Source organism: Bombina bombina, chromosome 1 (assembly GCF_027579735.1).
Source record: "Bombina bombina isolate aBomBom1 chromosome 1, aBomBom1.pri, whole genome shotgun sequence".
Taxonomy (NCBI): domain Eukaryota; kingdom Metazoa; phylum Chordata; class Amphibia; order Anura; family Bombinatoridae; genus Bombina; species Bombina bombina.
In genome coordinates this window covers 994,148,178-994,174,832 of record NC_069499.1, presented here as the reverse complement: position 1 = coordinate 994,174,832, position 26,655 = coordinate 994,148,178, and the positions used below count along the sequence as shown (strand labels likewise).

The 26,655-nt window shown below is 40.7% G+C and overlaps 1 protein-coding gene across 3 annotated transcripts in view; it reads left to right on the top strand.

Moving 5' to 3' along the window:
- Window positions 1-26,655, top strand: part of CHD6 (chromodomain helicase DNA binding protein 6) — a 1,034,665-nt gene that overhangs the window by 972,043 nt on the left and 35,967 nt on the right. For all 3 annotated transcript variants that reach the window (XM_053712106.1, XM_053712055.1, XM_053712147.1), the window contains one exon: window positions 7,733-7,852. In XM_053712106.1, the coding sequence (XP_053568081.1) occupies window positions 7,733-7,852 (120 nt within the window). The remainder of the gene's footprint in view (window positions 1-7,732; window positions 7,853-26,655) is intronic.

The following is a 26,655-nucleotide window of genomic DNA, read 5'->3' as shown; positions in this document are numbered from 1 at the left end:
AAATGCTGCTGATACCGGATTAATGTAAGTTAAGCCTTAAATGCAGTGATAGCGACTGGTATCAGGCTTATTAACAGAGATACATACTCTTATAAAAGTGTAATATAAAACGTTTGCTGGCATGTTAATTGTTTTTATATATGTTTGGTGACAAAACTTATTGGGGCCTAGTTTTTTTCCACATGGCTGGCTTGATTTTTGCCTAGAAACAGTTTCCTGAAGCTTTCCACTGTTGCAATATGAGTGGGAAGGGCCTATTTTAGTGCTTTTCTGTGCAGATAAAAATACTGACAGAGACATTCAGCTTCCCTCTGCATGATACAGGACATCTCTGAAGGGCTCAAAAGGCTTCAAAGTCGTGTTTGAGGAGGGTAACAATCACAGTAGACTGTGGCAGTTGTTGTGACTGTTTAAAAAACGTTTTTGTCATTTATTATTCTGTTTTTGTTATTAAGGGGTTAATCATCCATTTGCAAGTGGGTGCAATGCCCCTCTGACTTGTTACATACACTGTAAACATTTTGTTAGTGTAACTGCCTTTTTTCACTGTTATTTCAAATTTTGTCAAAATTTGTTTCTCTTAAAGGCACAGTAACGTTTTTTTATATTGCTTGTTAACTTGCTTTAAAGTGTTTTCCAAGCTTGCTAGTCTCATTGCTAGTCTGTACAAACATGTCTGAAACAGAGAATACTTGTTCATTATGTTTAAAAGCCATGGTGGAGCCCCATAGGAGAATGTGTACTAAATGTATTGATTTCACCTTAAACAGTAAAGATCAGTCTTTATCTATAAAAGAATTGTCACCAGAGGGGTCTGTCGAGGGGGAAGTTATGCCGACTAACTCTCCCCACGTGTCGGACCCTTCGCCTCCCGCTCAAGGGACGCACGCTAATATGGCGCCAAGTACATCAGGGACGCCCATAGCGATTACTTTGCAGGACATGGCTGCAATCATAAATAATACCCTGTCAGAGGTATTATCCAGATTGCCTGAATTGAGAGGCAAGCGGGATAGCTCTGGGGTTAGACGAGATACAGAGCGCGTAGATGCTGTAAGAGCCATGTCTGATACTGCGTCACAATATGCAGAACCTGAGGACGGAGAGCTTCAGTCTGTGGGTGACGTCTCTGAATCGGGGAGACCTGATTCAGAGATTTCTAATTTTAAATTTAAGCTTGAGAACCTCCGTGTATTGCTTGGGGAGGTATTAGCTGCTCTGAATGACTGTGACACAATTGCAGTGCCAGAGAAATTGTGTAGGCTGGATAAATACTATGCAGTGCCGGTGAGTACTGATGTTTTTCCAATACCTAAAAGGCTTACAGAAATTATTAGTAAGGAGTGGGATAGGCCCGGTGTGCCCTTTTCCCCACCTCCTATATTTAGAAAAATGTTTCCATTAGATGCCACTACACGGGACTTATGGCAGACTGTCCCTAAGGTGGAGGGAGCAGTTTCTACTTTAGCAAAGCGTACCACTATCCCGGTTGAGGACAGTTATGCTTTTTCAGATCCAATGGATAAAAAATTAGAGGGTTACCTTAAGAAAATGTTTATTCAACAAGGTTTTATTTTACAGCCCCTTGCATGCATTGCGCCTGTCACTGCTGCGGCGGCATTCTGGTTTGAGGCCCTGGAAGAGGCCATCCATACAGCTCCATTGACTGAAATTGTTGACAAGCTTAGAACTCTTAAGCTAGCTAACTCTTTTGTTTCTGATGCCATTGTTCATTTGACTAAACTAACGGCTAAGAATTCCGTATTCGCCATCCAGGCGCGTAGGGCGCTATGGCTCAAATCCTGGTCAGCTGATGTGACTTCAAAGTCTAAATTACTCAACATTCCTTTCAAGAGGCAGACCTTATTCGGGTCTGGTTTGAAAGAAATTATTGCTGACATTACTGGAGGTAAGGGTCATACCCTTCCTCAGGACAGGGCCAAATCAAAGGCCAAACAGTCTAATTTTCGTGCCTTTTCGAAATTTCAAGGCAGGTGCAGCATCAACTTCCTCTGCTTCAAAACAAGAGGGAACTTTTGCGCAATCCAAGCAGGCCTGGAAACCTAACCAGTCCTGGAACAAGGGCAAGCAGGCCAGAAAGCCTGCTGCTGCCTCTAAGACAGCATGAAGGAGCGGCCCCCTATCCGACAACGTATCTAGTAGGGGGCAGACTCTCTCTCTTCGCCCAGGCGTGGGCAAGAGATGTTTAGGATCCCTGGGCGTTGGAGATCATATCTCAGGGATATCTTCTGGACTTCAAAGCTTCTCCTCCACAAGGGAGATTTCACCTTTCAAGATTATCTGCAAACCAGATAAAGAAAGAGGCATTCCTAAGCTGCGTACAAGATCTCCTTGTAATGGGAGTGATCCATCCAGTTCCGTGGACGGAACAAGGACAGGGGTTTTATTCAAATCTGTTTGTGGTTCCCAAAAAAGAGGGAACCTTCAGACCAATTTTTGATTTAAAGATCCTAAACAAATTCCTCAGAGTTCCGTCATTCAAGATGGAAACTATTCGAACCATTTTACCCATGATCCAAGAGGGTCAGTACATGACCACAGTGGACTTAAAGGATGCCTACCTTCACATTCCGATTCACAAGAATCATCATTAGTTCCTGAGGTTTGCCTTTCTAGACAGGCATTACCAATTTGTAGCTCTTCCATTCGGGTTGGCTACAGCCCCAAGAATTTTTACAAAGGTTCTGGGCTCACTTCTGGCGGTCCTAAGACCGCGAGGCATAGCGGTGGCTCCTTACCTGGACGATATCCTGATACAGGCGTCAAGCTTTCAAATTGCCAAATCTCATACAGAGATAGTTCTGGCATTCCTGAGGTCGCATGGGTGGAAAGTGAACGAAGAAAAGAGTTCTCTATCTCCTCTCACAAGGGTTTCCTTCCTAGGGACTCTAATAGATTCTGTAGAAATGAAAATTTACCTGACGGAGTCCAGGTTATCAAAACTTCTAAATGCTTGCCGTGTTCTTCACTCCATTCCGCGCCCCACGGTGGCTCAGTGCATGGAAGTAATCGGCTTAATGGTAGCGGCGATGGACATAGTGACATTCGCGCCTGCATCTCAGACCGCTGCAATTATGCATGCTCAGTCAGTTGAATGGGGATTACACAGATTTGTACCCTCTACTAAATCTGGATCAGGAAACCAGAGATTCTCTTCTCTGGTGGTTATCTCGGGCCCATCTGTCCAAGGGTATGACTTTCGCAGACCAGATTGGACAATTGTAACAACAGATGCCAGCCTTCTAGGTTGGGGTGCAGTCTGGAACTCCCTGAAGGCTCAGGGTTCATGGACTCAGGAGGAGAAACTCCTCCCAATAAATATTCTGGAGTTAAGAGCAATATTCAATGCTCTTCTGGCTTGGCCTCAGCTAGCAACACTGAGGTTCATCATATTTCAGTCGGACAACATCACGACTGTGGCTTCCATCAACCATCAAGGGGGAACCAGGAGTTCCCTAGCGATGTCAGAAGTCTCCAAGATAATTTGCTGGGCAGAGACTAACTCTTGCCACCTGTCAGCGATCCATATCCCAGGTGTAGAGAACTGGGAGGCGGATTTTCTAAGTCGTCAGACTTTTCATCCGGGGGAATGGGAACTCCATCCGGAGGTGTTTGCTCAATTGGTTCTCCGTTGGGGCAAACCAGAATTGGATCTCATGGCGTCTTGCCAGAACGCCAAGCTTCCTTGTTACGGATCCAGGTCCAGGGACCCAGAAGCGGCACTGATAGATGCTCTAGCAGCGCCTTGGTTCTTCAACCTGGCTTATGTGTTTCCACCGTTTCCTCTGCTCCCTCGTCTGATTGCCAAAATCAAACAGGAAAGAGCATCGGAGATATTGATAGCGCCTGCGTGGCCACGCAGGACCTGGTATGCAGACCTAGTGGACATGTCATCCTTTCCACCATGGACTCTGCCTCTGAGACAAGACCTTCTAATACAAGGTCCTTTCAATCATCCGAATCTACTTTCTCTGAGACTGACTGCATGGAGATTGAACGCTTGATCCTATCAAAGCGTGGCTTCTCCGAGTCAGTAATTGATACCTTAATACAGGCACGAAAGCCTGTCACCAGGAAAATTTACCACAAGATATGGCGTAAATATCTTCATTGGTGTGAATCCAATTATTACTCATGGAGTAGGGTTAGGATTCCTAGGATATTGTCCTTCCTCCAAGAGGGTTTGGACAAAGGATTATCAGCTAGTTCTTTAAATGGACAGATTTCTGCTCTGTCTATTCTTTTACACAAGCGTCTGGCAGAAGTTCCAGACGTTCAGGCATTTTGTCAGGCTTTAGTTAGAATTAAGCCTGTGTTTAAACCTGTTGCTCCTCCATGGAGCTTAAACTTGGTTCTTAAAGTTCTTCAAGGGGTTCCGTTTGAACCCCTTCATTCTATTGATATCAAACTTCTTTCACGGAAAGTTCTTTTTCTGATGGCTATTTCCTCGGCTCGAAGAGTCTCGGAGTTATCTGCCTTACATTGTGATTCTCCTTATCTGATCTTTCATTCAGATAAAGTTGTTCTGCGTACAAAACCTGGGTTTTTACCTAAGGTGGTTTCTAACAAGAATATCAATCAAAAGATTGTTGTTCCATCATTATGTCCTCATCCTTCTTCAAAGAAGGAACGTCTTTTGCATAATCTAGACATAGTCCGTGCCTTGAAGTTTTACTAACAGGCTACTAAAGATTTTCGCCAAACATCTAACCTGTTTGTTGTTTACTCTGGACAGAGGAGAGGTCAGAAGGCCTCGGCAACCTCTATTTCTTTTTGGCTTCGGAGTATAATCCGTTTAGCCTATGAGACTGCTGGACAGCAGCCTCCTGAAAGGATTACAGCTCATTCTACTAGAGCTGTGGCTTCCACCTGGGCCTTTAAAAATTAGGCCTCTGTTGAACAGATTTGCAAGGCTGCAACTTGGTCTTCCCTTCATACTTTTTCCAAATTTTACAAATTTGATACTTTTGCTTCTTCGGAGGCTGTTTTTGGGAGAAAGGTTCTACAGGCAGTGGTTCCTTCTGTTTAAGTTCCTGCCTTGTCCCTCCCATCGTCCGTGTACTTTAGCTTTGGTATTGGTATCCCACACGTAATGGATGATCCGTGGACTGGATACACTTAACAAGAGAAAACATAATTTATGCTTACCTGATAAATTTATTTCTCTTGTAGTGTATCCAGTCCACGGCCCGCCCTGTCCTTTTCAGGCAGGTCTAAATTTTAATTAAACTACAGTCACCACTGCACCCTATGGTTTCTCCTTTCTCGGCTTGTTTCGGTCGAATGACTGGATATGGCAGTGAGGGGAGGAGCTATATAGCAGCTCTGCTGTGGGTGATCCTCTTGCAACTTCCTGTTGGGAAGGAGAATATCCCACAAGTAATGGATGATCCGTGGACTGGATACACTACAAGAGAAATAAATTTATCAGGTAAGCATAAATTATGTTTTTTATTATTTTTTCCTTTTTTTTGAAATTATGAATTTACAAATATGTTTTTTAACCATTAATCTCAAATCAATGTTTATGATGTACGATATATAATACTGGCTCATAGTGACAATGTTGTATTGGTCTATATAAATGCCTTTTAATTATGACGCTGTATTGTATTTCATTTATTTTTATTATTTATTCCTCTAATAGTCAGTTGCGGCTTATTATTGTTGTTAAAATATTATTGCAGATTGTGCTAGTTACTTCGTGTATCTGTTATGATCCTCACATATTTAGAATTTAATTGTCTTTGTATGTGTAAGATGCACCCCATTGCAGGAACCAATGAGAAAAAGTGATTTGGTTTTAAAGTCCTGTCTATGTTACCATCTGGAGCTTGACAAAGGCCCTGTACGGGCTGAAACGTGTTGCTCCACCCACCAGCTGGTATCCACATGTTCCTGACCAGCTTCCGTTGTTTGCTAGATCCCCAGAGCAAGTTGGTATACCCTGTATCGATCCTAAAAGAAAAAGGGAATCTCCAGTACTATTACGGCTTACAGAGGGTCTTAGCTCAAATTCCTTGTTGACAGAAAGAGGAACAATCTTCAACTTCAGAGAATCATTCCGGTGTAAGTAAGAGTGTACACCTTATATGTGGTTCTCTTTCTGCTTTTGATTTGGGATCATTCTCATTTCAGCTTCTCCTAACTCCAAGGGAAAACTTGCCGTTGTTTGGATTTCCAGTGACTGTAACCGGACCCTTCTGTTTATATCGCATGTGATTGTGAATGTTTATATGATTATCGGATCATCTTTGGATGCTGTATGTCTAGCATTTAATACGCCTGATCAACTTATTTTTTTGCTGTTTTTAATTGTTGTTATTCTTTTATTTAATTTTTGTGTTAAATTCATATAAAATATTTTTTATATTTAATAAATATCTTTTTTTATTACTATATTCAGTATTGTATAGGCCTTTCTGTCACTGATGAGTTACTATTATTGATACATCTGACATATATTCGATACATATATAATAGCTATTCAATTGTGTTAGCAACACTGTATCACTTTTTAGTCACTATTTTAAGCTATGTTTACAGCGCTGTGGGTTTAAGTATCCTTCTCTTTTCGATTGTGATCTTGAATATGGATTTTGGATTAGTGTGATTCCCCTTACCATATTTTTTCATGAGGATAAGGCGGTCCTTCGTACTAAAGTGGGATTTCTTCCCAAAGTGGTATCGGATCGCAGCATCAATCAAGAAATTGTTGTTCCTTCTATTTGTCCAAATCCTTCTTCTCAGAAGGAATGTCTGTTACACAACCTGGATGTTGTGCGTGCTCTAAAATTTTATCTACAAGCTACTAAAGATTTTAGGCAGTCTACTACCTTGTTTGTTGTTTTTGCAGGTAAGCGTAAGGGTCAGAAGGCCACTTCTACTGTTCTTTCTCTCTGGTTGAGAAGTGTTATCCAATTGGCATATGAGACAGCTGGACAACAGACTCCTAAGAGAATTACGGCTCTTTCCACTAGGGCTGTCTCTTCATCCTGGGCTTTCAAAGATTAAGCATCTGTGGAGCAAATCTGCAAGGCGGCCACTTGGCCCTCTTGGAATACTTTTCCAAATTCTACGAATTTGATACTTTTGCCTCAGCTGAGGCTTTTTTTGGGAGAAAAGTTCTTCAAGCGGTGGTGCCTTCGGTTTAGGTCCGCCTGTCTTATTCTCCCTCCCTTTCATTCTGTGTCCTCTAGCTTGGGTATTGGGTCCCACTAGTATTTGGAATGAAATTGTGGACTCTCCATGCTATAAGAAAGAAAACAAAATTTATGCTTACCTGATACATTTCTTTCTTTCCGGGCATGGAGAGTCCACAACCCGCCCTTAATACATTTAAGACTGCAAATAATTTGGTATAAACCTCAGACACCTCTATACCCTTGTGTTATCCTCTTTTTCCATTTTCCTTCAGCCGAATGTCTGGGGATTATGGGTAAGGGAAGTGACACTTAACAGCTCTGCTGGGGTGCTCTTTGCCCCCTCCTGCTGGCCAGGAGTTGAATTCCCACTAGTAATTACAATGAAATTGTGGACTCTCCATGCCCGGAAAGAAATACATTTATCAGGTAAGCATACATTTTGTTTTTGTGTAGCAAAACAATGGTAGATCCTTTATATTGGTTGGTTCAAAGGATAATTTTCATTACCACTTTGTGAGAATATGGATTGAGCTGCCAGTTGTTTACAACAACCCTGTGTCTTATAGAGTTTTTCAGAAAAGCCAAAACAGAGACGGCAGCGATGCAAGGATCATACTAAACTGGACATTAACCTGCTTACTGGTGAAGAGCGGGTACCGGCAGTGAACAAGGAAACAGGACACAGGGTAAAATTCATTTTGATCATTTTTATCAGCTCCTGGGAGTAAAAAGAAATAAATATTAGCAATAAATTGCATGTGTTAAAAAAAACTATTAAAGCATACACACTGGTAGTTCAAAATCTGATGAGCGCTATTTAAGGGGCCATTATAGTGGGAAAACTACATTCTATTTCTGGTCTTAAGCAGAAACTGTCATGTTGTGCAACTACTGCTTCTGATTGGGTCAGTGACCGTGTCTACTCTGAGCCACCAGTTCTCAGTGGCTGCAGAGCAGGTTTAAACACATAGCAGGGTCGCTAGTAACAAATTAGAGCATGTCTTTAACATTATAATTTAACTAGTAAAATATCAGCAACTACTGGCATTTTGGTTTTTTTTTAAATCTTCATAAAACATGTAATTTTTGTTATTATTTTTTTATTTTATTTTATAAGCAACTTCCATAAAGCACAGTATTGAGTTTATTCCTCTCCTTAATTAATTTACAAACTTCAATAGTCATGCCTTTCTGTGGGGAATCCCTGATTCATTTTGATATAGACTACATGATTATTACACATTTGACCTGTTATGAGATATTTGTTTTGATGGTACCATTAAAAGGCCATGATACCCAAATGTTGAAACACTTGAAAGTAATGCAGCAAAGCTGTAAAAAGCGGACTAGAAAATATCACCTGAACATCTCTATGTAAAAAAGAAAGATATTTTACATCAAAATGTCCTAAGTATTCACACCCCATTGTAAAGCAAATCAGTATGTCTGTCCCGGGACAGGTCAGGGAGTGAGCATCATGCACACTCATCTTATTTCCCTATTCAGTTTAAGGAAGTTTACTATGAAATCTCATGAGAGTTAAGTGAGATCACAATAAGAGTTCATGACCTCAGCACTGTTGCTGCTGATTGACTGCTGTTCATTTCTTCATTATTTTTTTTTACCTGCAGCTGGACAGCAGCTGAAGTATAACTTTTTACACAGAACTTACTCTGGTGAGCTGAGGAAATTGTGAGGTAAAATATCTTCCTTTTTTACATAGAGATGTTCAGGTGATATTTTCCTGTCAGCTTTTTACAGTTATACTGCATCACTTTCAATTGTTTTAGCATATGAGTATTATGTCACTTTAAGTACTCCCACAAAAAAAGCCCTGTGTGTGTATATCCTCAATGCATTAGAAATTGAGGATTCTGGTCCTCTTGATACTAAATCTAAATGTTTAGATAAGGTCTTTAAATCCCCTGTAGTTATTCCAGAAGTTTTTCCTGTTCCTGGTGCTATTTCTGAAGTAATTTCCAGGGAATGGAATAAATTGGGTAATTCATTTACTCCTTCTAAATGTTTTAAGCAATTATATCCTGTGCCGTCTGACAGATTAGAGTTTTGGGACAAAATCCCTAAAGTTGATGGGGCTATCTCTACCCTTGCTAAACGTACTACTATTCCTACGGCAGATGGTACTTCCTTTAAGGATCCTTTAGATAGGAAAATTGAATCCTTTCTAAGAAAAGCTTATTTGTGTTCAGGTAATCTTCTTAGACCTGCTATATCTTTGGCAGATGTTGCTGCAGCTTCAACTTTTTGGTTGGAAATTTTAGCGCAACAAGTAACAGATCATGATTCTCATAACATTATTATTCTTCTTCAACATGCTAATAATTTTATCTGTGATGCCATTTTTGATATTATCAGAGTTGATGTCAGGTTTATGTCTCTAGCTATTTTAGCTAGAAGAGCTTTATGGCCTAAAACTTGGAATGCTGATATGTCTTCTAAATCGACTCTACTTTCCCTTTCTTTCCAGGGTAATAAATTATTTGGTTCTCAGTTGGATTCTATTATCTCAACTGTTACTGGTGGGAAAGGAACTTTTTTACCACAGGATAAAAAATCTAAGGGTAAAAACAGGGCTAATAATCGTTTCCGTTCCTTTCGTTTCAACAAAGAACAAAAGCCTGATCCTTCATCCTCAGGAGCAGTTTCAGTTTGGAAACTATCTCCAGTCTGGAATAAATCCAAGCCTTCTAGAAAAGCAAAGCCAGCTTCTAAGTCCACATGAAGGTGCGGCCCTCATTCCAGCTCAGCTGGTAGGGGGCAGATTACGTTTTTTCAAAGAAATTTGGATCAATTCTGTTCACAATCTTTGGATTCAGAACATTATTTCAGAAGGGTACAGAATTGGTTTCAAGATAAGACCTCCTGCAAAGAGATTCTTTCTTTCCCGTGTCCCAGTAAACCCAGCGAAAGCTCAAGCATTTCTGAAATGTGTTTCAGATCTAGAGTTGGCTGGAGTAATTATGCCAGTTCCAGTTCTGGAACAGGGGCTGGGGTTTTATTCGAATCTCTTCATTGTACCAAAGAAGGAGAATTCCTTCAGACCAGTTCTGGATCTAAAAATATTGAATCGTTATGTAAGGATACCAACATTCAAAATGGTAACTGTAAGGACTATCCTGCCTTTTGTTCAACAAGGGCATTATATGTCTACAATAGATTTACAGGATGCATATCTGCATATTCCGATTCATCCAGTGCACTATCAGTTTCTGAGATTCTCTTTCCTAGACAAGCATTACCAGTTTGTGGCTCTGCCGTTTGGCCTAGCAACAGCTCCAAGAATTTTTACAAAAGTTCTCGGTGCCCTTCTATCTGTAATCAGAGAACAGGGTATTGTGGTATTTCCTTATTTGGACAATATCTTGGTACTTGCTCAATCTTCACATTTAGCAGAATCTCATACGAATCGACTTTTGTTGTTTCTTCAAAATCATGGTTGGAGGATCAATTCACTAAAAAGTTCGTTGATTCCTCAGACAAGGGTAACCTTTTTGGGTTTCCAGATAGATTCAGTGTCCATGACTCTGTCTTTGACAGACAAGAGACGTCTAAAATTGATTTCAGCTTGTCGAAACCTTCAGTCACAATCATTCCCTTCGGTAGCCTTATGCATGGAAATTCTAGGTCTTATGACTGCTGCATCGGACGCGATCCCCTTTGCTCGTTTTCACATGCGACCTCTTCAGCTCTGTATGCTGAACCAATGGTGCAGGGATTACACAAAGATATCTCAATTAATATCTTTAAAACCGATTGTACGACACTCTCTGACGTGGTGGACAGATCACCATCGTTTAGTTCAGGGGGCTTCTTTTGTTCTTCCGACCTGGACTGTAATTTCAACAGATGCAAGTCTTACAGGTTGGGGAGCTGTGTGGGGGTCTCTGACAGCACAAGGGGTTTGGGAATCTCAGGAGGTGAGATTACCGATCAATATTTTGGAACTCCGTGCAATTTTCAGAGCTCTTCAGTCTTGGCCTCTTCTGAAGAGAGAATCGTTCATTTGTTTTCAGACAGACAATGTCACAACTGTGGCATACATCAATCATCAAGGAGGGACTCACAGTCCTCTGGCTATGAAAGAAGTATCTCGAATTCTGGTTTGGGCGGAATCCAGCTCCTGTCTAATCTCTGCGGTTCATATTCCAGGAATAGACAATTGGGAAGCGGATTATCTCAGTCGCCAAACGTTGCATCCGGGCGAATGATCTCTTCACCCAGAGGTATTTCTTCAGATTGTTCAAATGTGGGAACTTCCAGAAGTAGATCTGATGGCTTCTCATCTAAACAAGAAACTTCCCAGGTATCTGTCCAGATCCCGGGATCCTCAGCCGGAGGCAGTGGATGCATTATCACTTCCTTGGAAGTATCATCCTGCCTATATCTTTCCGCCTCTAGTTCTTCTTCCAAGAGTAATCTCCAAGATTCTGAAGGAATGCTCGTTTGTTCTGCTGGTAGCTCCAGCATGGCCTCACAGGTTTTGGTATGCGGATCTTGTCCGGATGGCCTCTTGCCAACCGTGGACTCTACCGTTAAGACCAGACCTTCTGTCGCAAGGTCCTTTTTTCCATCAGGATCTCAAATCCTTAAATTTAAAGGTATGGAGATTGAACGCTTGATTCTTGGTCAAAGAGGTTTCACTGACTCTGTGATTAATACTATGTTACAGGCTCGTAAATCTGTATCTAGAGAGATATATTATAGAGTCTGGAAGACTTATATTTCTTGGTGTCTTTCTCATCATTTTCCCTGGCATTCTTTTAGAATTCCGAGAATTTTACAGTTTCTTCAGGATGGTTTAGATAAAGGTTTGTCCGCAAGTTCCTTGAAAGGTCAAATCTCTGCTCTTTCTGTTCTTTTTCACAGAAAGATTGCTAATCTTCCTGATATTCATTGTTTTGTACAAGCCTTGGTTCGTATAAAACCTGTCATTAAGTCAATTTCTCCTCCTTGGAGTTTGAATTTGGTTCATGGGGGCTTTGTGGTGGTTATGATTTTTTTGTATAAAGCACAATTATTCCAATTCCTTATTTTTTATGCTTTCGCACTTTTTTCTTATCACCCCACTTCTTGGCTATTCGTTAAACTGATTTGTGGGTGTGGTGAGGGGTGTATTTATAGGCATTTTGAGGTTTGGGAAACTTTGCCCCTCCTGGTAGGAATGTATATCCCATACGTCACTAGCTTATGGACTCTTGCTAATATGAAAGAAATGAATTTATCAGGTAAGTTCTTACATAAATTATGTTTTATTTATAATGACACGGTGAGTCCACGGATCATCATCAATTACTGTTGGGAATATCACTCCTGGCCAGCAGGAGGTGGCAAAGAGCACCACAGCAAAGCTGTTAAGTATCACTTCCCTTCCCACAACCCCCAGTCATTCTCTTTGCCTCTAGTACAAGGAAGAGGTGAAGTAATGAGGTGTCCTGATTAAGATTCTTCTTTCAAGACTTTTTTATTTTGAAGTCTGGGCAAGATTGCTCTGGCCTTCCATCACAATTTGGGTTTAGCTGTACTCCACTGTAGTCTCTTCAGCAGGGCTGTGGCGGCTTTAAAGCAGTTAGGAACTTGTAAAGTGGGCTTTGCTGCGTTTTCCTAACATGTTGCTGCCCTGGTATAGAAAGCCTGAGTAAGCTTACTCCATCTTTCTTTTTACACAGGTCTCTGTGAGGAGCAGCATCCTCTCATACTTTGTGAGTTGTTTGACTGCCGGAAGTCTAGAATGCAGGTAAGTGCCTTTTATCTTCTAAAAGTTGAGAGATTGTGCACTTTATATATTCTGCAACTCTGATTGGGACATTATATACCCTTATATACTTATAGTGACTTTGAGAGACGGTCTGTTTTCTCCTTCAGGGATAGAAGGGGTTAATCAGTATGTAGTTTTTTTTTTCTCCTTAAATTGTTTATTTTTATATAAAAATAAATGACATTTATGCTTATGACATTGCCTAGTCAGGGGGAGGTTTTTTCCTTAGCGGCTGGGAGCGCAGGCTTTATTAAGCTCTGCATACTCGCAGTCCGTTTTTTCTCTCCCTCATGTATCTTCCGTTTCCTAGGGGAGAGGTGTTGGCTAGGTAGTCTGTGCGTTGAGAGGAGGAGTAAACTATGGTATGCAGTTTTTTCTCTCTGAACCAGGTATGTCGCTCTCCCTTGAATTTTAGGAGTCCTGTTGTTTTCGCCTTTTATTTCTCCTCAGAGAGGTAGCGGAAGCGCCATTTTTTTCTGCACTCGGTTCCTGGTCACGTAACTCCTCCTCCTTACTCTGAGATCAGAGCAGTGAGGTTTTCTACCTGCGTGTGCTACGCATTAGTAATACATATCAACATAAAGTATTTAAGGTGTCCTTTTATCTAGGGGATTCAGTACCAGATTTAGAGATCTGAGGAATCCTGCAGTTTTCAATTCTGTCTCCTAAAAGCTTAAAGGGACAGTATTTTAGTAGATTAGTACTTAAAGTCATTACATATGTTATGGGCAGTTTTGTTTAAGACCCTTAAAGTGTCAGTTTTGTGTTTTTAGGAGAACCCTTAGTTCTCCTAAAAGAACCCTTAGTTCTTGTTATAAGCATAGTATAGATAGTATGCTTGTATATATGTTTATATATGCTTATTTGTACTATAAGCCTACTATACTGTACCATAGGCATACCATACCATATAGATTCTGCTTAGTCCTTGACGTTTTATTTTTTGAAGTGAGAAGACAAGTTTTATTTTTTTCTTTTGGTTTGTTTTTGGGTCGGAGTTTAATGTCTGCTCCTATGGACACGTCTGCCTTAAATACTTTTTAGAGTTTTTGTATGAAAATTTTATAGGGAACTTCCTTTTAAATTTTTCTGAGCCCTATGGCGTCACATGCAGTGCCCTGCGATTCCTCTGTCTCCTGGAGGAGTTTATTTGCATACAGAATTACAGCTCTGATTTCCTCTGCGGCTGGTCTGTTTCTCACTGTTTTCAGGAAAAATGCAAGAGGACATTGAATGTTTCAGATAATAGGGTTTCTGCTCCACATGCTGCTGCACAGGTTCACCTTCTTCTAAGTTGAGGGGGATTGCCGGTAGTTTCTGAGGGCGAATTATTAGATTTAGACAGTTTAATTCCTTCATCTGATACTGATGTAGTCTCCTTCAGATTTATGCATCAACACCTCTTGTAATGTTATAGGAGGTTTTAGCTACTCGGACGATACCGACCCACCTGTCGTTGTCAACCTTTGAAGTTTTGTAAACTATATCAGTTCTATTTCCTTCCCTGAGGAAGTATTCTTGACGTGCTATGGGTATTTTCTCAGGAATAGGAGAAGTTGGGGATATCCTTTCCCTGTCTTCTGTCCTTTAAAGGAATCTCCTGTTGCTGTCTATAATGCCTTTATAATGCACAATGTCTTTAGTAGGACTTCCTACTTTAGCTATGAGAACGTTGATCCATGTTGAGTTAGCTAGCTCCTTTTTTTATCTATGGTTTTTTTGTTTGTTGAGAACAATGCCTTGTCTCTTATATTGGCTGTACCAGCCTGCTGGTTTTTATGGCCTAAATCTTGGTAGGTGGGGAAGCCTACCTGTGGCCTTGGGGTACAGCTTAGACTTTATAGTTCTGCAGTTGCAGAGTTAATATTTTATGTTTCCTCTAATCCACGCTTCTGGTGTTTCCTTTTACGGTATTCAACCATAATTTTCCTCTGTCCTTGAGACAGGACCTCCTCTCGGGGAGTGCTAATTCCAGTTCTAGTATGGGGAACGGGTTCTAGATTTTTATCTACTATCTTTTCTCCTTGGTCATGAGGGCTTGTTCAGAACAAACTTAGAATTTATGGTTTCTTTGAAAGGAATCCTCTCAAGTTTCTGAGAAGGACATTTAGTCTAAGGATGTTTTTTTCTGAACAATATATGATTCAGGTATCTTCCGTCCTTGAACAATCTCTCTTCAGCGTTTTTGTCAATTTTCTTTCCCATGGATGGGATTGAATCTGTGGTAGAATCCCCTTATTTGATCTACAAGGGCGATGAATGAACCATTATTTCATTACTGCAGCATGTCTATGTGGCCTAGTGGTTAGCTTGTCGGTCTAGCAAGCTGAAGATCTTGAGTGTGAATCCAGCTGAGGCTACTTGCTTTTATTATCAAGTAGTTTTTATTGAGAATCACTTTTACAGCAAGTCACAGTTGGGTACAAAATGGTTACATCCTGTATATCCAGAATCTTGTTCTATGCTGATCCAGTGACCTCTGAGGCTACTTGCGTTTAACCCACTTCCTTCAGATCTTCAGAAGCCTAAGTTGGCCATGTCTGGTCATTACATGGATGGGAGACCTCCTGGGTTCGTCGAAGGATGAGGTCTCATAGTGGTCAAATAATGAAGGAATTTTTCCTTTTCCTCTCTCTGCAGTGCTATGTCCAGCCAATGGCAAGCTCTTTTGCTGCAGTGGGATTTTTTTCCATTGGTTGTTTCCATAATAGGAAGATCTCTCAGTTCTATCTCAGAGAATGGATTTTGTTTCGTTCGAATATAGTCACCTTTCTGTAGTGTTTTTTTCAGGATTTTCTGTCTCAGGGTGTGTACTTCTGGAGACATCCCTGGGTAAGGTGACCATGGGCATCAACCTGCTGTCTGATAAGCAGCCTGGGGAGTGGAGAGCGAGATTTCAAGCCTCTGATGGCTGGACCTCAGTAGTTGTTGGTGTGTTCTTTTACCATGCTGGAGGCGTGGATTGTTCAGAGGGCGGAGGCTCACACTGGCTGTCTGTCGTCCTCTTGCCAGCGGAGGACATTCTGTCTGTCATCCTCTTGTCAGGGGAGGACATTCAGGAATTGGAATTATGATCAGTCAGATGTTTCATCTCAGGTAGTGTTTTCCCATCCAGGGTTTTCTCTAGATAGACCCTTTGATTGGGGAAGCTCTGGAATTGGCTCATTTTTGATAGCCAAATTTACTAGTTTGGTTCATGGTCAAGTGATCCGTTGACCACCCTGTTAGATGCCCTGGTGTTTTCTTTTTTTCTCCTTTCACAAATTATTGCTCGTAATCTACAGGAGAGAGCGGCGGGTTTTTATTAGCCCCATACGCGGCATCGCAGGATTTGGGTTGCAGACCTACTGAAAATGCAGTCTCTCCTCTTTGGAGTCTTCCTCTGAGGAAGGACTTTCTGATCCAGAATCCTTCCTTCATCTTAATTTCGTTGCTGAAGTTGGAGATTAGACATTTAGTTTTGTGTAAACGCTGTTTTTTCTTCGTTGGTCATTTAGATCATGACTCAGAAGAGATTGCTATAGGTTATGGCGTAAATTTATATTTGTTGAAAATCCAAGAGTTCTTTTTGAGGTAGCTCTGGATCCTAGAAATTTTATCCTTCTCCAAGATGGTCTGGAGAAGGGTTTGTTAGTCAATTTCCCTGAAGGGTTTGATTTTCTTCAAACCATCTGTGGTAACATGATGGTCAGCTTAGCTGTATAGCAAGAGGATATTCGCAGTTTGAAGCCAGCTGCAGCAACTTGCACCTTGTCTTGTTTTCGCAAGCCTATCTTTAATTTTGCTAAGCGTCTGGCGGATGTGCCAGGTGTGCAATCTCTTGTCCGGCCCTGGTTTAGTATCAGGTCTGTATTAAGTCTGTTGTTCCACCTTGGATTCTTAACTTTGTTCTTAAGATGTTACAACGGGCTCTGTTTGAGCCTATGCATTCCATTCATATTAAGTTATTTTCTGGGAATTCCTTCTGCTCGGAGAGTCTCTGAACTCTCGATTCTGCTGTGTGATTCTCCTTATGTTATACTCAGCAGATAAGACAGTTCCCTGTACCAAGTTTGGTTTTCTTCCTAAGGTTGTTTTGGACAAGTTTATTATCAAAAGTGTGTTGTTCCTTCGCTCTGTCCTAATCCTTCTCATAAGGAATGTTTATTTCACAACTGGAAAGTTGTGCATGCTCTTAAAAGTTCTTTTTGCAAGCTTCGAAGGCCTTTTGTCAGTCTTCCGCTTTTGGTTGTTTTTTCCGGACAAGAACTGGCTGTGGCTCAACACACAAACAGAGTAGTAAGCACAGAGCCATAGGTTTAGAATCCCGAACTGCCCGGTCGAACAGAATGCTTCTCAGACCTTTAAGTCAAATGTGAGGGTCAGTAGGCTTCTGCCACTTCTCCTTTTCTCTGGTTGAGTGGTATTATTCGTTTGGCTTATGAGATTGCTTTATAGCAACCTACTGAGAGAATCATAGCTAATTCCACGAAAGCTGTTTCATCTTCATTTAAAAAATGAAGCTTCTGTGGAACAGAATTGCACGGCTGCAACTTGGTCATTTTTGCATACTTTTTCCAAATTCTATAAAATAGATTCTTTTGCCTCGGCTGAGGCTTCTTTTGGGAGAAGGTTGATCAAGCTGTGGTGCCTTCTGTTTAGGTTGCCTGTCTTGTCACTCCCTCACCATCTGCGTCCTCTAGCTTGTGTATTGATTCCCAACAGTAATTGATGATGATCCATGTACTCACCGTGTCATTAGAAAACGAAATGTATGCCCTGTTTTTCAGACAGGTTTTTGTTATATAAACCTCAGGCACCTCTGCACCTTGTGTTATTTCCTTTCTCTCCTTTTCCTTTGGTCAAATGACTGGGGGTTGTGGGAAGGGGAGTGATACTTAACAGCTTTGCTGTGGTGCTCGTTACCTCCTCCTGCTGGCCAGGAGTGATATTCCCAACAGTAATTGATGATGATCCGTGGACTCACCGTGTCAAGAAAGAAAGAAATGTATCAGGTAAGCATAAATTTTGTTATATATATATATAATGAACAATAAACAGTGAAGTCCCAGGATTTTTTAAATTAGTGTCAAAATTGAATTGCTCCCCTTATTAAGAACATTATATTTTGACACTGATTCGAAAAATACTGGGACTTCACTGTTAATTGTTCATTTTATACTTGGAGTGTTAGCTCGGGTGGATGGCCCTGGAAGGCAGATTCACATAAAATATATATATATATATATATATATATATACACATACACACACACAATATGATATATATATATATATATATATATTGTGTTTGTGTGTGTGTGTGTATATATATATATATATATGTGTGTGTGTTTTCTGTGTGTTGTTTATAATGTTTGTAATGCTTCCCTGCGGACCTGTCACCCAGCCTGTTCAGGGGTTAACTGCCTGGGTTTCTGGGAACCGTGCAGCCGTCTGTCAGTGTTCAGGGCTGTGGAGTTAACATTGGCTTAGGATGTGTACCCAGTCCAGTCTGTGAGTGCCGTCCATTCCTGTGTTTTGTATTTACATAGGAGAGGTTACAAAAGCCTGTGTCTAGGGATGGGCAAATGTGTTTATATCCGAATTCAAATGTTAGAACGAATGTTATTGTAGAAATTCGATTTACATAATAGAATGTTAAGAACGAATATTCTAAAAAATTCGAATTTTATTTACAGTTTTCGAATGTCACATTCGAATTCGAATGTCACATTCGAATTTGAAGTTACATTCGAATATCACATTTGAATTCGAATATTACATTAAAAATACACAATTGTAGACTAGAAACACTATTTGGAATGTCACATTCAAATAGAATATCACCTTCCAATCGAATGTGACATTCGAATTCGAATATTACATTTATAAAACACAATATTAGACTAGAAATACTATTTCAAATATGAATGTCACATTCAAATTCTAATATTACATTTTCGAAATTGAATGAATACATAGCTAAACATTCTATTATTCGAATGAATATTTTCGAATTTTATTGAAAAATTTGAAAACGAAAATTCGAAAATAGGTTAGAATGTTATATTAACATTCGAAATTCGATAAGAACGAACGAATGTATCAAAATTCGTTTTAAATTTCGAATTTTTAGAAACATTTGCCCATCCCTACCTGTGTCACCCTGGGAGGTTCCCAGTTGGTTTGTTTGGAAGTATGCATTTTGTAGGTGCTGGTTTAGGGTCCCAGGAAGGGGGAGACCTTGACGTGGTCCTGGGCTTGATCCTTTGGCACCAAATGTAACTGACTTCCCCCAGTTTTGCTTTTAAACATTACTGAGTATCTGCTAGCGAGTGCCAGGTTTTCTGTGTGTTATGTATGTGTGTGTGTGTGTATGTATGTATGTGTATATATATATATATATATATATACACACACAGTATATATAAACAACATATTTTTAAATGCTGCAAAAAAATTGCCTGCATAAAACACCTATGCTTTTATATTAAAATTTAGATCTTAGTCACACAATATGGCCATATTCTGCTTAGCCAGTCACCAACTTACAAGGTGTCCCAATGTTTACTGACCTTAACACTACAGTACTTTGCCTTTATGGGCTGAATCATTCCTGCTTTTCTTTTTAGAATAGATTGAGACTCCCTGGCTTTATATACACAACTCCATTACACTGCCATGAGTACACCTTAGCTTGAGTGGGGTGCTTTAACCAATGGAAGATGGTCAGTCTCCCTTTTTTTAAAATAAAAATCCACAAAGTTTGCTTTAGCCTTGGTTTATTCTGTATGCCATGATTAGGTGATCAGTTTCCACAGTGTTGCATCCTTACTTTTTCATTTTTATTTTTATGAAGAAATTCTAGTTTGAATTTAAAATGTTCTAGTTTTTTTTCAGATTATTGCTTTCTTTTGAGTTGGGATTATTGTGTTGATACATATTGTAAAGCAGCATGTGCGGCAGTATTCCAATAAATCTTTATTTTTTTTGGACAATGAAATCTGGATCACAAAATCCTGAGATTCTTCCTTTGTTTTTTGTTTTGTTTTTTCCATGTGTTTAAAAATTTAATAAACATTCTTAGATCACAGGCCGTACAAAAACATGCTGTGGACCTGATTTGGCCCCTGGGCTGTAGTTTGCTTTTCCCAGTGTATGTAAAATTGTGAATTTAATAGAAACCTCTTTGCTTTCTTCTGTTAAGTGTGATCAGTCCACGGGTCATCATTACTTGTGGGATATTAACTGCTCCCCTACAGGAAGTGCAAGAGGATTCACCCAGCAGAGTTGCTATATAGCTCCTCCCCTCTACGTCACCTCCAGTCATTCTCTTGCACCCAACGACTAGATAGGATGTGTGAGAGGACTATGGTGATATATTTAGTTTTTATATCTTCAATCAAAAGTTTGTTATTTTATAATAGCACCGGAGTGTGTTATTCCTTCTCTGGTAGAATTTGAAGAAGAATCTACCTGAGTTTTTCTATGATTTTAGCCGGAGTAGTTAAGATCATATTGCTGTTTCTCGGCCATCTGAGGAGAGGTAAACTTCAGATCAGGGGACAGCAGGCAGATTAATCTGCAAAGAGGTATGTAGCAGTTTATTATTTTCTGACATGGAATTGATGAGAAAATCCTGCCATACCGTTATAATGTAAACTCAGCCTTGAATGCAGTAGATGTAGCTGATATCAGGCTGTCATGTATGTATATTTTACACTTCAGTTTTCTGGGAAATGGTACTTCTCTGGCTTTTAAACTGTATACATAGACTTAACCTATTTTGCAGGGACTTGCAATAGGTTTTAAATGACAATTATTGAGGTAAAACGTTTTTTTGCTGGCATGTAAAAACGTTTTTTTCTCTGAGGTACTGGGTGAAAAAATGTTTTGGGCACTTTTTTTCCACTTGGCAATAGTTTTGATTTAAATTAGAGCAGTTCACTGATCCCTCTCACTGTTATGTGTGTGGGGGAGGGGCCATTTTGGTGCTTTCACTATGCATCAGAAAAACTCAGTCAGAGGTTCATTTTCTTCCTGCATGTTCCGGTTCATCTCTACAGAGTTCAGGGATCTCAAGAGTCTTTTTTGAGGGAAGTAATCATTCACAGCAGAGCTGTGCTGAGGGTATTGACTGTGATATAAAAAACGTTTATTTGTGTATTTTTTTCTGCTGCCTGGGTTAGTTATCATTTGCTGAGGGGAACAATCCTTTGCTAAAACTGTATATTCTGACAAAGATTGATGCTATAACTTAATTATTTTATCTGTTATAATATTTTCTGTGCTTCTTAAAGGCACAGTTCGTTTTCATATTATTTGTAAATTACTTTGAAAAGTATTTCCAAGTTGCTGTTTATTTGCTAGTGTGTTAAACATGTCTGATTCAGAGGAATATCTCTGTGCTATATGTGTTAATGCCAAAGTGGAGCCCAATAGAAATTTATGTACTAAATGTATTGATGCTACTTTAAAAAATAGTCAATCTGTACAAATTGAACAAATTTCACCAAACAACGAGGAGAGAGTTATGCCGACTAACTCGCCTCACGTGTCAGTACCTGCATCTCCCGCTCAGGAGGTGCGTGATATTGTAGCGCCGAGTGCATCTGGGCGGCCATTACAAATCACATTACAAGATATGGCTACTGTTATGACTGAAGTTTTGGCTAAACTACCAGAACTAAGAGGTAAACGTGATCACTCTGGGATGAGAACAGAGTGCGCTGATAATGCAAGGGCCATGTCTGATACTGCGTCACAGTTTGCAGAACGTGAAGACGGAGAGCTTCATTCTGTGGGTGACGGTTCTGATCCAAATAAACTGGACTCAGACATTTCAAATTTTAAATTTAAGCTTGAGAACCTCCGTGTGTTACTAGGGGAGGTATTAGCGGCTCTGAATGATTGTAACACAGTTGCAATCCCAGAAAAAATGTGTAGGTTGGATAAATATTTTGCGGTACCGACGAGTACTGACGTTTTTCCTATACCTAAGAGACTTACTGACATTGTTACTAAGGAGTGGGATAGACCCGGTGTGCCTTTCTCACCCCCTCCTATATTCAGAAAAATGTTTCCAATAGACGCCGCCACACGGGACTTATGGCAAATGGTCCCTAAGGTGGAGGGAGCAGTTTCTACTTTAGCTAAGCGTACCACTATCCCAGTGGAGGATAGCTGTGCTTTTTCAGATCCAATGGATAAAAAATTAGAGGGTTACCTTAAGAAAATGTTTGTTCAACAAGGGTTTATATTGCAACCTCTTGCATGTATTGCGCCTGTCACGGCTGCAGCAGCATTTTGGTTTGAGTCTCTGGAAGAGACACTTCAATCATCCACACTAGATGACATCACACACAAACTTAAATTCCTTAAGTTAGCTAATTCATTTATTTCAGATGCCGTAGTACATTTAACTAAACTTGCGGCTAAAAATTCAGGATTCGCCATTCAGGCACGCAGAGCTCTGTGGCTAAAATCCTGGTCAGCTGATGTTACGTCTAAATCTAAATTGCTTAATATTCCTTTCAAAGGGCAGACCTTATTCGGGCCCGGCTTGAAAGAGATTATTGATGACATTACAGGAGGTAAAGGTCATGCCCTGCCTCAGGACAAGGCCAAAGCCAAGGCTAGACAGTCCAATTTTCGTTCCTTTCGTAATTTCAAAGCAGGAGCAGCATCAACTTCCTCTGCACCAAAACAGGAAGGAGCTGTTGCTCGCTACAGACAAGGCTGGAAACCTAACCAGTCCTGGAACAGGGGCAAACAGGCCAGAAAACCTGCTGCTGCCCCTAAGACAGCATGAATTGAGGGCCCCCGATCCGGGACCGGATCTAGTGGGGGGCAGACTTTCCCTCTTCGCCCAGGCTTGGGCAAGAGATGTTCAGGATCCCTGGGCGTTAGAGATCATATCTCAGGGATACCTTCTGGACTTCAAATCCTCTCCCCCAAGAGGGAGATTTCATCTGTCAAGGTTGTCAACAAACCTAACAAAGAAGGAAGCGTTTCTACGCTGCGTACAAGATCTTTTATTAATGGGAGTGATCCATCCAGTTCCGCGGTTGGAACAAGGACAAGGGTTTTACTCAAATCTGTTTGTAGTTCCCAAAAAGAGGGAACCTTCAGGCCAATCTTGGATTTAAAGATCCTAAACAAATTCCTAAGAGTTCCATCGTTCAAGATGGAAACTATTCGAACAATTTTGCCCATGATCCAAGAGGGTCAGTACTTGACCACAGTGGATTTAAAGGATGCTTACCTTCACATACCGATTCACAGAAGTCATTACCGGTATCTAAGGTTTGCCTTTTTAGACAGGCATTACCAGTTTGTAGCTCTTCCATTCGGACTGGCTACGGCTCCAAGAATCTTCACAAAGGTTCTGGGCACTCTTCTGGCGGTACTAAGACCGCGAGGAATTTCAGTAGCTCCGTACTTAGACGACATACTGATACAAGCTTCAAGCTTTCAAACTGCCAAATCTCATACAGAGATAGTACTGGCATTTCTAAGGTCGCATGGATGGAAAGTGAACGAAGAGAAAAGTTCTCTCTTTCCACTCACAAGAGTTCCCTTCCTGGGGACTCTGATAGATTCTGTAGAAATGAAGATTTACCTGACAGAGGACAGGTTAACAAAACTTCAAAATGCATGCCGTGTCCTTCATTCCATTCAAGAGACCAGAAATTCTCTTCTATGGTGGCTTTATCGGCCACATCTGTCCAGGGGAATGCCATTCAGCAGGCCAGACTGGTCAATTGTAACAACAGACGCCAGCCTACTAGGTTGGGGCGCTGTCTGGAATTCTCTGAAGGCTCAGGGACTATGGAATCAGGAGGAGAGTCTTCTTCCAATAAACATTCTGGAATTGAGAGCAGTCCTCAATGCTCTTCTGGCTTGGCCCCAGTTAGCAACTCGGGGGTTCATCAGGTTCCAGTCGGACAACATCACGACTGTAGCTTATATCAACCATCAGGGAGGGACAAGAAGCTCCCTAGCAATGATGGAAGTATCGAAGATAATTCGCTGGGCAGAGTCTCACTCTTGCCACCTGTCTGCAATCCACATCCCGGGAGTGGAGAACTGGGAGGCGGATTTCTTAAGTCGTCAGACTTTTCATCCGGGGGAGTGGGAACTTCATCCAGAGGTCTTTGCCCAAATACTTCCACGTTGGGGCAAACCAGAGATAGATCTCATGGCGTCTCGACAGAACGCCAAGCTTCCGCGCTACGGGTCCAGATCCAGGGATCCGGGAGCGGTCCTGATAGATGCCTTGACAGCACCATGGACCTTCAGGATGGCTTATGTGTTTCCACCTTTCCCGATGCTTCCTCGATTGATTGCCAGAATCAAACAGGAGAAAGCATCAGTGATTCTAATAGCGCCTGCATGGCCACGCAGGACTTGGTATACAGATCTGGTGGACATGTCATTCTGTCCACCTTGGTCGTTACCTCTGAAACAGGACCTTCTGATTCAGGGTCCTTTCAAACATCAAAATCTAACTTCTCTGAAGCTGACTGCTTGGAAATTGAACGCTTGATCTTATCAAAGCGTGGTTTTTCTGAGTCAGTTATTGATACCTTAATACAGGCTAGGAAGCCTGTCACCAGAAAGATTTACCATAAAATATGGCGTAAATACCTATATTGGTGCGAATCCAAAGGTTACTCTTGGAGTAAGGTTAGGATTCCTAGGATATTGTCTTTTCTACAAGAAGGTTTAGAAAAGGGGTTATCCGCTAGTTCCTTAAAGGGACAGATCTCAGCTCTGTCCATTCTGTTACACAAGCGTCTGTCAGAAGTTCCAGACGTTCAGGCTTTTTGTCAGGCTTTGGCCAGGATTAAACCTGTGTTTAAAGCTGTGGCTCCACCATGGAGTTTAAACCTTGTTCTTAACGTTTTACAGGGTGTTCCGTTTGAACCCCTTCATTCCATTGATATAAAGTTGTTATCTTGGAAAGTTCTATTTTTAATGGCTATTTCCTCGGCTCGAAGAGTCTCTGAGTTATCAGACTTACATTGTGATTCTCCTTATTTGATTTTTCACTCGGATAAGGTAGTTCTGCGTACTAAGCCTGGGTTCTTACCTAAGGTAGTCACTAACAGGAATATCAATCAGGAGATTGTTGTTCCATCCTTGTGCCCAAATCCTTCTTCGAGGAAGGAACGTCTTTTGCACAATCTGGATGTAGTTCGTGCCCTTAAATTTTATTTACAGGCAACTAAAGATTTTCGACAAACGTCTTCCCTGTTTGTCGTTTACTCTGGTCAGAGGAGAGGTCAAAAAGCTTCTGCTACCTCTCTCTCTTTTTGGCTTCGTAGCATAATTCGTTTAGCTTATGAGACTGCTGGACAGCAGCCTCCTGAAAGAATTACAGCTCATTCCACTAGAGCTGTGGCTTCCACTTGGGCCTTTAAGAATGAGGCCTCTGTTGAACAGATTTGCAAGGCTGCAACTTGGTCTTCGCTTCATACTTTTTCCAAATTTTACAAATTTGACACTTTTGCTTCCTCGGAGGCTATTTTTGGGAGAAAGGTTCTTCAGGCAGTGGTTCCTTCTGTATAAAGAGCCTGCCTATCCCTCCCGTCATCCGTGTACTTTTGCTTTGGTATTGGTATCCCACAAGTAATGATGACCCGTGGACTGATCACACTTAACAGAAGAAAACATAATTTATGCTTACCTGATAAATTCCTTTCTTCTGTAGTGTGATCAGTCCACGGCCCGCCCTGTTTTTTAAGGCAGGTAAATATTTTTTAAATTATACTCCAGTCACCACTACACCCTTGGCTTCTCCTTTCTCGTTGGTCCTTGGTCGAATGACTGGAGGTGACGTAGAGGGGAGGAGCTATATAGCAACTCTGCTGGGTGAATCCTCTTGCACTTCCTGTAGGGGAGCAGTTAATATCCCACAAGTAATGATGACCCGTGGACTGATCACACTACAGAAGAAAGGAATTTATCAGGTAAGCATAAATTATGTTTTTTAATTAATGAGCTTAAACATGTGTAATATACAAATTGTAATTAGCCGTTATGAATAAGGTTAGAATGTAACTACCACAAAGCCGCTTTATCCATTTTGGGAAGCAGTACATAATACAAAAATGACAGTTCACAACATTATCCTTACCATGGTTTAACAGCAGTCCACTGATAAAAACCAGTGGTGTCTAAGAGGTTATATAGCACAGGTACTTGACATACATCTCCTTAATAGATACAATTTTTTAGTCATTCAACAAACTCCAACTGAGTAAGGAGTACACGTTCAGACTCAAGAAAATGTTGGCTCCAAGTGAAGAGCTTAGAAAGTTTTGAACTTTTAATGTTTGATAAGTCTATTGTTGAGATTTATTGTCCTAGGAATGTATTAGCCCTAATGATCTAATGTCCCCTTTGGAGAAAGTCAAAAAAAGATGAACAAGCCACATAAATAATTTAACTTTTGTTAATTGCATACTTCAAGGTTGTAATGAAAGAAAAGTTGTGTCAAAGGACGCCATTAAAATGGAAACCATCTCCTATTTTAAATGCGATTTGAAAATGTTTGATTACAGTGCTTTAGTGCAGGAAAATTTGCCTAACGTCACAATAAAAATTCCAGTCACACCTACGATGAAACAAATGTGCCAAAATGCATCAGGAAAAATAATTTTGTACTTAAGAAGAACTGATCACAGGTGCCTTTTGGTCCAAAAGGCACCTGTGATCAGTTCTTCTT